This window comes from Centruroides sculpturatus, unplaced genomic scaffold (genome assembly GCF_000671375.1).
Source record: "Centruroides sculpturatus isolate CEXI.00-Female unplaced genomic scaffold, Cexi_2.0 scaffold1722, whole genome shotgun sequence".
NCBI lineage: Eukaryota > Metazoa > Arthropoda > Arachnida > Scorpiones > Buthidae > Centruroides > Centruroides sculpturatus.
Window position 1 is genome coordinate 116,367 of NW_019385876.1, and position 13,811 is coordinate 130,177.

The 13,811-nt window shown below is 29.7% G+C and overlaps 1 protein-coding gene across 1 annotated transcript in view; it reads left to right on the forward strand.

The window, feature by feature from the left end:
* Positions 1–445: 445 nt before the first annotated feature.
* LOC111642693 overlaps positions 446–13,811 on the forward strand; it is a 19,188-nt gene continuing 5,822 nt past the window's right edge. Inside the window, exon 1 of the mRNA XM_023389071.1 lies at positions 446–672. Within this exon, the coding sequence (XP_023244839.1) occupies positions 622–672 (51 nt within the window). The 5' untranslated portion in view covers positions 446–621. The remainder of the gene's footprint in view (positions 673–13,811) is intronic.

Here is a 13,811-nt window from a genome sequence, read left to right on the forward strand (position 1 = left end):
TAATTTAATTCAAAATCATTGGTATTTGTATAAAATTATTATTACTTTTTTGGCATCTACAGTATATGACATTAATAGCATCGAGAAAAACGAATCCAAACCCGTGACATTCTATGATTGCTAAAAAAAAGAACTTATCCGGCATAGAAAAATAATTTTATATAAGTTTCTTGTGAGTAATATCGCTCGTTGACAATAAAATGAATTTTATTAATTTCACTATAAATAAATATGATATCGATAAAACAAATATGCATCATCTATTTGCTTTAATTAATTTACACATATGTATTTAAATATGTATGTGGATAAATTTTCAGTATTTGATTCATTATCATTTCGAGAATCTATAATATATTTTATATACACATTCATAAAACAGTAATAAAATCTAAACTATATTTTCCGGTGGCGCGTCGGAGAAAACACTAATCGGCGGCCATCGTTTACTGTAGAAGTACTGTATATTTGTATGCATCGTTTCAATTTAAAGGAATTTCTAGATTACAATTTTTCATTTTATTTTCTTGCCTAATATCACTTATGATGGAGTTTTTAAAATAATTAATGTATTAAATTGATAATTAGCATAATATTTATAAATTAATCGAAAATGAATCAATGGAAGTCCGCTGGGGGAAGATTTACTGCATCACAAACAAACTATTTTGGGTAAGTGACGTCATGATGTGGATCATATGTTTATTTAACATTGCAGAGGAGGTAAACAAGTGCTTACTGCAAGAAAATGTTTCATATTTCAAAGTTAATGAAATGTTAGGTTATCGAATTCTTTTACTAATAACTTCATAATTTTCTTTCAATAATAAATATATTCTTTGATTACTTTTTAATTAAATATTTTCCCCGAAATTATATATTTTTTCCTTACCGTATATATATATATGCAAGATGAAAACTGTTTATGTTCATTCAGTTGTTCAATATACTTATATACTTGAAATAATTAAATATATTGTTTTATATTGTCTAGAAATTAAAAAAAAACCATTTGTTTAAACAGTTATGCTATTTTGATTAAATTTATTTAGAATTTAAACAGTATTTTTTTATTACTATTAATTGGATGAAAAAACAGGTAAAAATAGCTAATTTATTAATTATGATCTAATTTCAATTCATTTGCAATTTCCATTTAATTATATTAAAGTTTTCAAGCTAAATTGGTTTACAGTAATAAATATTAATTACTAAAACAAAATTTACAATTATTTTAATATGCGTACCTTTCTTTTAATGCATTATTTACTTGGTTTTCTATTTGTACTCTGATGTTTGTGTTTCTGATGGACTAATATTCCATAATGATTCAGTTGTCTATCTAGTGCTACCACCCATTTAGTTTTCACCCGGACAGTCTGGGAATCGACTCACTGTTCGGATAAACTATTAATTTTGTCCAGGAATATTGTGCGCAACCTGCCAACCTTTTTTTTTTTCTTTTTTGCTTGTACGATTCGTATTCATACACTTCTCCAATATCCAATAGAGCTGTCATCTAGGTTACTTACGTTACTCCTACCCAAGTCTCCCTAGTCCCTAACTGTAACTGATTTAGAACCGGCATGCACTGCATGTTATTCTTCGCATTGCAAAATGACATTATGCATGCGTCAGGAACTTCTGTTCAAACAAACCTCACCTGCTGTCCGAGTCAGCGTTTTTAAAAAGGTGGCAATACTATGTCTATCTCAATGATGGCCAATTTCTTCAAACTCAAGGATGGCAACATACAACTTTTGAATTGATAAGGACTGCTCTTTGACATACTGTATGTGTAACTTCCCACCTACCTCTACAAAAATTACCAAACAAAGCTCTTTTCCATAACACTGTTATAAGAAAGCATAAAATGTTGGGCAATTAGATTAAAAAGACATTAATAATGATAAAGTACATTTTACTTTACCTTTACTTATTGTCAATAATCTGAATACTATGGCATTCATGAGAATTAACCAGTTCTTATAACTGATACAGTTGCTTTTAAACAGTGCTTTACTTAATGTGATTATTGAAAAACATACATGCTGAAATATACCATCATTGTCTGTCTTCTGAAGGGCTGAAGAAACTACATTTATTTCTCCAAATAATCCTTGCTACAGAGATACAGAGATGCACTTGTTTCAGTTTTTGACTGATGTCTGGATACCAACAGCATAGGTTTTGTCAGCATTTCTGAACTAGGATCAGAAAACCTCTTGAACAATATTATTGCTGGAGAAATGTTACTTACTTAATCTTTTAGTAAAAATCGCCAAGAAAAAGTTGTTGGATAAAAATCCAGATGATAATGAATGCTGTGGCTGTCACCTTTCTTATAGCTGTCACTGATTAGAATATTTTTGGCTAGAGTAAGTCTACATACCTCCACTGTTTGAATTTTTATTTTTATTTCAGAGAATGGTGATGGGTTCAGATTTCATCACAAGTCCAAGAAAACTTATCACGAGTCCAAGAAAGACATATTATAGTCCAAGAAAACTTGGCCTTCACAATTGAAATATTTCTTCAAGGCAGATTTGCACTCTCATCTCACAAGTCAGTCAAAAGAGGCAAGTTGTTTTGTTATCCAGTGTGCTCTAACCTTCCAGAAATTCTGATGATAATGAACGATGACATTGAGAATACTCAGACTAAGATCTGTCTGCTATTCGCGTTTTTCACCGGATGCTCGCCCTCTGGTGTTTAAAAACAGAACTACTCTATCTGGGTCGTTTGAATGTTCTTCGTAAATTGTCAACAGTAAAGATGAATAGTAAAAGTAAAAGTAAAGCTTTCTGTTGTGTTTCAAATTGTAATTCCAAAGCCATACGCAATCCCGATATAAGTTTTCATGTGTTCCCACATGAAAAACAGATGATTTTTCGTAAATCAAAATTCGGAGAATCTCAGAAATGTAACCGACGGAAAGAGTGGATTCGACTGCTAAGAATTGGCAAAAAAGTTACGAAGTATATGATAGTATGTTCAAAACATTTTACTCCTGAAGATTATATTTTGTCATGTATGCTATCATGTTTTTATAAATATGTTTAGATTATTGTAATTCGATAGTATTAAAAAATCAAACTGAAAAAGATTGCATAGAGTCTAAGTATANCACTTGTTTCAGTTTTTGACTGATGTCTGGATACCAACAGCATAGGTTTTGTCAGCATTTCTGAACTAGGATCAGAAAACCTCTTGAACAATATTATTGCTGGAGAAATGTTACTTACTTAGTCTTTTAGTAAAAATCGCCAAGAAAAAGTTGTTGGATAAAAATCCAGATGATAATGAATGCTGTGGCTGTCACCTTTCTTATAGCTGTCACTGATTAGAATATTTTTGGCTAGAGTAAGTCTACATACCTCCACTGTTTGAATTTTTATTTTTATTTCAGAGAATGGTGATGGGTTCAGATTTCATCACAAGTCCAAGAAAACTTATCACGAGTCCAAGAAAGACATATTATAGTCCAAGAAAACTTGGCCTTCACAATTGAAATATTTCTTCAAGGCACATTTGCACTCTCATCTCACAAGACAGTCAAAAGAGGCAAGTTGTTTTGTTATCCAGTGTGCTCTAACCTTCCAGAAATTTTGATGATAATGAATGATGACATTGAGAATTCTCAGACTAAGATCTGTCTGCTATAAGTTTACAGCAAGTTATATACTGGTTATTTAGGATACATGCATGCATGATGTTTCTGGGTATGATTGTGGTTGTATTGGAACTATCTCCAGTCAGAATCATCTCTCACTGATATACTGATTATATACAGATATATATATATATATATATATATATATATATAGATATATATATTATTGAAATGTTTGCACCATTCAAATGTCTTAATGCATCTGAGTCTCTCTTCACCATAGTGGGCTTGAAGTTATTGATGAATTTCTATTGGTTAGACATTTTCTATAAATAAGAAATTTCATGACAACATGCTATTCCAATCAAATACTCATATTGCTGTCTGCCAACTTGGATATTTCACTTTCACTTCATTTGGCATACACACATTATGTGTGGACTATATGGGGCATTTGCTCTGACTACCATCAAAGACTCAGAAATCTTGCATTCTTCATATCTCTGGACACAAGTCCTAGTTTTACTTAAACTATCTTGTGGTGTGATTACATGAAAAACAAGGAATATAAATAGAATTTATTATAACTCATAATTTTTATGTAATTTTGTATTTTAAAAAATTCACTTAAAAAACTACTTTTTTGTTTAACCCCTTTCATCCTTCTCCTATGGCTGGAAAAAAGAGAAAAGTAGAAGAAAATTGAGAACTTAGAAGTAAATGAACTGAATCCTATGCAGTTGTTGCAAATTTAACAGGATTTCCACTGTGTTTAATACTGTATGTCAAGAAAAGTTTTCTAATAACAAAAAATCAAATGTACATTTTTTAAATAAACATGAAGCCTTTGCAAACACTTATTGAGAGGGAGAAGAAAGGCAATTGAATAACTTCAACATAAAATGAATTTAAGTAAAGGTACATTTTCAAATTGGATAAAATCAAGTAATAATACAACTACTGCTAGTTTTGTTGCTGCTCTAGAAACAGTAAAACAGGGAAAGCCATTTATGAATGGCGATTTTGTGAAAGATTGTTTTATTAAAATGTCTGAATATCATTTTTGCGATTTTAAAAATAAAACGGAAATAATTGTTAAAATAAAAGACATGCCGTTGTCTGCTAAGATTGTAAGAGGTACCAACAGCATAGGTTTTGTCAGCATTTCTGAACTAGGATCAGAAAACCTCTTGAACAATATTATTGCTGGAGAAATGTTACTTACTTAATCTTTTAGTAAAAATCGCCAAGAAAAAGTTGTTGGATAAAAATCCAGATGATAATGAATGCTGTGGCTGNGTTTTATTAAAATGTCTGAATATCATTTTTGCGATTTTAAAAATAAAACGGAAATAATTGTTAAAATAAAAGACATGCCGTTGTCTGCTAAGATTGTAAGAGGTAGAACTGTTTATATTAAGAGGTAGAACTGTTTGTATGGCAGATGATGTGACTATTCAGCAGGTTACAGATTTAAATTCAACATCAGGATTTTCTGTTGCCTGTAATGAATCTTGTGGTGTGAATGATATTGCACAGGTTGTACTTATTTGTAGATATGTTAACTCTGCTGATGGATCTCAGGAAGAGTTACTTCATATACTGCCACTTACAGGACAAACTTGAGGTGAGGATATAGAATCTGCTGTTACCAATTGTTTGAAAAGTAAAAATATTGATATTAATAAAATAGTATCAATTGCAACTGATGGAGCACCAAGTATGAAAGATGAAAAAAAAAAGGTTTTGTTTCTATGTTTAAAAAACAAATTTTGCATGACTTTTTTTGTTTCACTGCATAATCCATCAAGAGGCACTTTGTTCGCAAACCTTTCCAAAGGAAATAACATTAGTTATGGACCTGGTTGTACAAATTGTGAACAAAATAATGGCAAGACCACTGTATCATTGGCAATTTTGTGAACTACTTAAGGAAGTCAATGGCCAATATTCTGATCTTTTACACAATAATGTAAGGTGACTTTCCAGAAGAGCAGTGTTAGAGATTTACTACTTGTATTGAAGAAGTAAAATTATTTTTAAACAGAAAAGGTCTTGAATATGTTGAGCTCAATAATCACGATTGATTACAATAATTTTATTTTATGGTGGACATGATCTCACATTTAAACACTGAACAAGAAACTGCAAGGGAAGGAAACAGTTATTTTGCTTTTAGAAATAGTACCTGCTTTGAACAAAAATTATGTTTGTTTACTGCAGACTTTGGAAATGTAGCAATGTGCCTTTCTCTATGTTGAAGAAATATCAACAGGATCATATTTCAATAGATTTAACATATTTTGTACAAATTGTGGTAAATATGAAATTGGAATTTGGTGAGAGATTTACAGAGTTTAGAAAGGAAAAGGCAACCTTATCATTTTTATTGATACCACTCAAAATTAATTTTACTGATTTTGAATTTTTCACCTTTTAGTGATATTGATCAAGCAGTTTTTCAACTAGAACTAGCAGATTAAAAAATTGAGGAAATGTGAGTTCAAAATATGTAAATCTTAAAAGTGAATTAAAAAATTTAGAGAGATAGAAATGTACTTTTGTGCCCAACATAAATGGCCTGAGATAGAAAATTTTAAAAGGGCAAGATCAAGTTGTTTTTGATACTTGGAACAATTTGCCTTACTTATATTCTTATATTATACTTATATTCAATCAAAAGCTTGTGCATTTGGACTTTTGTTGATTTTCAGATTGACATATTTTTGTGTACGGACATTTTCGAACATGAATTTTATTAAAAATAAACTAAGAAATCAGCTGAACAGTGTGAGTTCCATTCTCATTTGAAAATGGAAGTAGTGCCATATTTACCAAATTTTGACAAACTTTCTCAAGTAATTCAGCAATAAAAATCTCATTAGAAACTATATTATTCTTATTTTTTTATGATGTTTTCAATTTTAATTTTATTATTATTTTTTTTCACAAGTTAAATATATTAAAAAATATTTGAAATCCCAGCATACTGTTTGACCAAAGAAAAATGTTAATTTATATGTAAAAATGTTTAAAATCACTTATTTTTTACTTTAATAGTTATATTTTATAATTGTAATTATAATTATGATTATTGTAACATTGATAATAAATAATTGAATTGCAGTGTATTTTATTATAGCACCTTTAAGCAAAGCACAAATAAACTCATTTTAACAAAAAAAAAATGTTTTAGGCTCAATTTTCAAAAATGTATATTTCATAATTCAAGTTGCTAACTTGTGACTCTGTAAATACTTTTTTGGTATATACTTTATATCATCTATATTTTTTTTATATTTTTACTTGTTGTGTGCCAAGGAATTCTGGGAACTACCTCAGATGCCATACATGAGAAAACATTGAAGAGTACTACTGTAAGGGTTGAACAAAATAATTCAAATATCAACAAAAGATTGCTTTTTGTTTATTTGTTTATTAATAAGGGGTAGGACCCCTTTCACAGATAATACAGCTAAAATACTTTGAGGAATAGACAAATATAAATCACAAGCAACATTAATGTTAATATCATACCATTCCTCAACCAATACTGATGCTTATTCCTTGACAGAAGAGGCAGTTGAAATTTGCTCCAAACATTTTTCTCAAGAATGCTACACATAGGCTTAATAATAATCAAGTCTGGTGAGAGTGATGGTTGGGGTAGATGCTTAAGTTCAATTTCATGCTCCTTGAACCAAGATCAAACACATCCAGCAGTTTGGATAATAGCATTGTTGTCCTGAGAGATTGCATTACCATCTGAAAACAAAGTTTAGATCATGGGATGGAGTTGGTTACTCAGAATATGCAGATAAATCTGGGCTATTACTTTATTTTTGAGGATGACTATTAGACTCAACGAGTTGAATGATACACCCTAAACATACAGGAATCTCTGCCATTCTTGACAGCAGATTTAAGGCATTCAACATTGTAAGCTTCACCTGATGATCTCTTGATATAAACATGACTAAAAGTGAAAAATGCAATAAAAGTTGACTCATCAGATGATAACACATCTCCATATCTCCAGTGTCCACGTTATGTACTCTTTGCACCATTGCATACACTGTTTTATGTTTTGTGGTGTCAACAAAACATCAAACAGCCCTGCCATTAATATTATCTTTATGCAGTGTGTGTTAGACTGTTTTCACTGATACTGATCCCCTTGCACTTGCAGATAATTCTGCTATAATTTGCACTGTAGTTTTATTTTTCTCCTTAGAATTTGATAAAGTGCTCTTCTGCCCCTCACATCCAGCTTTGACTTTTGACCACAACTGCTTCTATTGGCAGATGTTTTGCCTGTCTTTGTGTACTGACTTGTGAGATGTGATCCATAAAGCAGGAGATCAAACTCAGGCATGAAATCAGCAACTCAGGTCATAGATGCCCTCACTAGGCATGCACCAATAATCATTCCCCTTTGGAAGGCTGTTAAATCTGACATAATTACCCTCCCAAAAAAACAAACAGATTTTTCAACAGCAAAAGTAATGAAGTTTATCGACAGTGATATAAGCTCTGCAAATGAGAAAAAAGGGGTGGCCCCTGTGATGGAACATGTATTATGAATTACTTTTAATTGATGTAGAACAAATTACTACGGTATACAAAATAAACAGATAACATTTTTAGCAATGCATAAAAGTTTGTGTATTGTTAATGTTTTTGTTCCAGTTAATGAATTGTCTTCAAGTATACTAAAACAGCAGGAGTGTTACAGCACTAGAGTACACAAGCTTACGATTGAGAAGTGGAGCTATGATAATGGTGAGTTTCTCACTTACGTCACTCACTGTCATCATAAACTTAACCCTTGATTGTTTACATTTGTCCCTTCAGCTGTTCATATTATAATATTCTTGCTTTTGTTAAAGCTAAATGATTGCTGGATTAGATTGGGCTGTATTACTGTTACTATTACTAATTAAATGCTAAGTAATTTGGCATAGAGGTAGGTTAACACCTGCCTCTATGCCATCTCTTATTTTAATTATGTAATAAGTTTATGTGCTGATAAAGTTGTCTCCATTTATTTTAATTGAAGAAATAATAAAATTTATTATAATTGTTGATCTGTAATTTATATTCATATTTTTATAGATATGTAAGATTTTTTCTGATTATGCTGAATCTGATATTACAAATTTGGCTTTTTAAAAGAAGCTGAAGTTTATTGTATATAAATTAATTTTGTTAATTGTAAATTAAACAAAGCATTTAATTAAAAAATTGAATTGTAGCATACTATTTAAGTTTTACTTTGTGTAAAAAATACTCATTCTTTACATCTATAATTCTTTCATCCTGTTGTCCCCAGAAGGGTTAGTTGGGATGCTTCAATGTCCTGCTTTGGAATTTTGACCTGAAAAACAGAAGTATTACTGGTAACCCCCGTATAACATGGATTCACTCTAACATGGTTCGAGAATTGGGTAAAACCATCGTACAACATGAAATTTAATAAATTTTTACATACTTAAGTACTAATAGTTCACGAAAATTATTATTTTTGTGAACTATTAATATTAAGTATGTGAAAATTTTCATGAACTATTAGTACTTGAGTATGTAAATTTTCTTTTTCACCTTCTGTTGATACATGTAATCCTTCTCGAAACTTGTTTCAGTGTTGCCAGATCTCGATGTTTCTGATTTTGTGTTGCCAGATGTTTTCCCTTATTCCATATTTGCTTTATTCTTCATAAGTGCTTAGCACCATATAAGGAAATTTATAAAGAACTTTTAACTAAAAGCAAGCAATCTAAAATAACATATTTTTTGCAAAAGGTAGAGCATGGATCTGAAGATAATGCAGAAAAATGCTCAGTGGATAAGGATATCTTGCCAAAAAGAAAACACCCTTGGTTAATAGTACTTAGTGATGACAAAGAGAACATTGTTTAATTTATATTAATATGTATCGCTTAAGAAAATTTTAATAAAGATATTTATCTTAATTATGAAAATATAATAGCATGTTTTTTAATTTTTGGAACCTAACCCCCCTTTTCATACTAGTTCTTTGTTTCGTATAACACAGATTTGCATAACATGGCAATTTTTTGGAACAACTCCCATGTTATACGGGGTTACATGTATAGCAAAAATATGCTTATATGTATTCAAAACTAGAATTACTTAAAATAAGTAAGACAAAACCTTTCACACTTTGTTTCTAGCAGTTTAATCACTAAGTACAAACGTTTTTGGCCGTTTTGAATGGCCTTCTTCAGGTACAATAAGGTCGGTTGGAATGTCAATTAGCAGATATTCAAGTGACATCACTGTTTATCAGTGATATTCTAAAATATAAAATTTTTCAAATGTTATTTTTGAATGTTGAACATGAATAGAACATTGGTCTCATCTCATCTGAAATGAACACTTGAAAAATTTTGTATTTTAGAATATTGCTGATGATAGGAAGAAGTTCCTCCTGAAAACATTTTGGTAAATAAAGTGATTCCTTGATGAAGATTTGTCTTTTGTACTGATGTTATATCAAGTATCTTTTGTCATTGTCATTTATGAATAAAAGTTTTTACCAAAAAGTTTATTATAGAGCATTGTATCATATAACAAGCACACTGTATTGTGAGCTTTTACCAAAGACACTTGTATTATTAGTTAGCAGTAGAATCATCATTTTACTGTTTAATTAAAAAATTTTTTGACAATATTGATATTGCAAATTTTTCATATCTTAACAGATTTTCACTAATAATCACCCAATAACTTTCCAATAGATACAGATTATAACAACTATTATAACTGTTATAACAATTATAACAGTTATTTTAGGCATTTTGAAAAATAAAATGAAAAAGATAATTTGAAAATATTTATTTATTTATGATATTTATTTGAAGGTTGTTTGATTTAACAATATATAAAGAAAACACACAAGTGCCTTTGGAAACCATCTTTCTTCTGCATCTTGTTAGTGTTGTTAGTGCTTGTTGTAAATTTACATGCTTTGCATGCCTTGAGCTGGCCCTGCTACTGGCACAATAGATAACAGTGGAAATAAGCAAGATGGTGACAATTAGGTGTGTTTAGTGCATTCATGAGTTCCAAAATGTTTGAATAATCTTTTGAGAATATTCAACATTATGGAACTTGTGTATTTTGGATTCAATTATTCAAACTGAGTATATGTAAATAAGCACTACACATAAAACCAATATCCAGCAAGAAACTACGAAATACTACATAAAAGCAAATGTTTTCATCTGTGTTAAACAGTCATCATCAGGCTAAAAGATCTTCATTCATACTGCAAAGATCTTTTAGCCTGACGATGACCATTCAACATAGGTGGAAATGTTTGCTTTTATATAGTGTTTTGTAGTTTCTTGCTGGCTATTGGATTTGTGTGTAGTGATTACTTCAGTATTTTGGTACCCATGATCACATTTATAGATGCCAAACTCATGGTGCATGTTGGTTACTACATATAACCATTAGCCTCACTATGATGGGTGCTGGTCATATATAAAGGACACATTATTCAAAATTATACAGAATGTGTGTCATGACTGTACTATAAACTTGTTAGATTTTAATTGAAGTGGAAAAAACAACTAGACACTGCAAGCTTTTGAAAAAAGCTTAATAGATGACTATGCTTACTTTAATAACAAATTACTTATAAAAATCAAAATTAATTAAATATAGATTAAATTAAAATAATTCAACAATTCTTTATTATTTTTTAGTTATTTTAACTATTAACTAAATACAGTTTAAATTAAAATTTCCTTAATAATAATATTATTATTAAGGAAATTTATAATTAAAGTTTCCTTATTCAAAACACTGCAGCTATAACCAATAAGAAGATTGACACCAAATTTTGCATATAAGCTGTGCAAAGGATGCAGAAAAGGATTTTGCAAAAAAAATTTTAGTTCAAAAACTTCTAAAGATGATTTGGCAAATATGGTTTGGAATATGGTTTATCATAGAAATGTTGTAACTTTGGCAGACTTAAAAGATAATATATTATGTGTGCAAAGCACCACTGGAGAGCATTTGTGGTCAGCCCCATCATCAGTGGTGTAGCTACATATTCAGCACCTTGGAGCAAGTAGAATTGGTGCGCCCCTTGTTCCTCGGAAGAGATTTCACGAAATTTGTTTCGAACGTTTAATTTAAAAACATATATCTAATTATTTCGATTTAAAGCCTTACTTAATAACAATTTATTTGAGATTTTAAGCATTTCAACAATAATTCAACAATATATTAAATTTAATAAATATATAATAATAAAATAAAATATAATTCTTTAAGTACAGTGTACCTAATAATATTTACTACATAACTGTATTGATAAAACGTATGCAAGTTTAGTTTCATAACAAATACATAATACAGTAGAGCATCGATTATNAATCAAAATTGACAAAACTTCTTATACATAAGAAAATGTGAAGTTTTGGAATAATACCATATTTTAGTTTAAGAAAATGATTTATAAAAATTAAAATGTATCAAACATGCTTTGATAAGCTACAATATTAGGGAAAATTATGAAAATAATATTTTTATTTTCATAATTTTTATTAGTTCTTGATCATTTTTAAAGTTTATAAAAATTATCATCAATAGAATTATTAGATCAATAAATGGAAATATTTAGAATTTTGTGATTATTAATTATTAACAATATAAATTGAATATTCAATAATAAATAGCATAATATAGCTTCATATATATATATATGTATAAAACAGAGCAAATATTTAATTACAGTAATCTATTTATATATAAAATTGAATTCATGTTTGTCTGTCTGTTTGTTCGTTCAAGTATCATGTGATAATAATGGATGAACTGATTTCTATGAAACTTTGTACATATATTCAGGATAGTCCTGGAAGGATACAGGAGACTTTTGAATTCAAGTCTGTGTCTGTCTGGCTGTCTGAGTATTATGTGAGAACAGCTGAATCCTTCTCAGACTATAGAATGTCTTTAGAGTAAATTTCAATGTAAAATTGTTTTTGATAGTTTTATTGCATTATAAATTTATTATAAGTACATACTCTTTTTTTCTGTATATACATTTTTGTGTGTATTTTTATGAGTATATTACTTTTACTTGATATGTCATTGTCATTTTCTGAGTGAAGTCAAATACCTCAGGTTGTTTATTATACAAGTACAATAGTTTTATGTTTGGTTATATATCTTAGGATATTTTTTTTTATTACTTCAGTTTTCTAGATAACAAATTCATATCAGCTATTTCATATATATCTTACATTCAAAAATCTTTAGAGAGACAAGAAATTTTACAAAATTATAAGATACTGACTGCATGTGGAGATAGCAATTTTCCATTTTTCCAAGATTTTTGAATTGAATTCTATGAACATAAATTAAAATTTTATTACTTTTAATTTTAGTCAATTGGCTGTGTCAAAGTTCTAGGATAAAATTATTATTAATTTTATAGTAGAGATTTTTATTGATTAATAATTTTAATAATTATAGAATATTTATATTTTTGTTATCCAGTTTTCTAGAAACAAGGTTTTTTTTACTGCAGTCAATTTTTTGTGTATAAATTGTGTTTCTATAATTCATTTGCTTAATTTTCTGTAATATAAGAATATTACACTTATTTAATTCATTTTGCTGTTTGTATCAGAGTAATTAATGAATTTTGTGATAGTCAATACAGAGTTGAGTAAAAATTCATTGCATTAACAGAAAATTAAGTATCCCTTGTGATTTGTGCATCTGGAGCAATTTGCTCCAACTGTTCCATGGTAGCTATGCCTCTGCCCATCATACAGGTGTAAGATTTGAAGGCAATGACCATTTCCTTTGAATCTTACACTTGAATGATGGGTGCACACATTGAGCAACATACCTTACATCAATAAACAATCTTTGCAGAAGGTGTGTTCCTTGTGGAATGAATAAATGCATTTTCATCGTGATTTTGTTGTTTTGTGTATTTTCTTTTAAAGTGCCCCTAGTGAAACTGAACTAAGGGTGCGACTATGCAGACGCGAATTTAGAGCGAGCGAGAGGTTGCGAGCGATTTAGTTTTCGCAAAGGAAAACCATGCACAAACGAGAAGCGAGAAATAACGCTGGCGAGAGCGAATTTCTGGTTCTCGCACATATCTGACAGGTTTTGATATTTATCGCGTCTCGCCTCTTCTCGC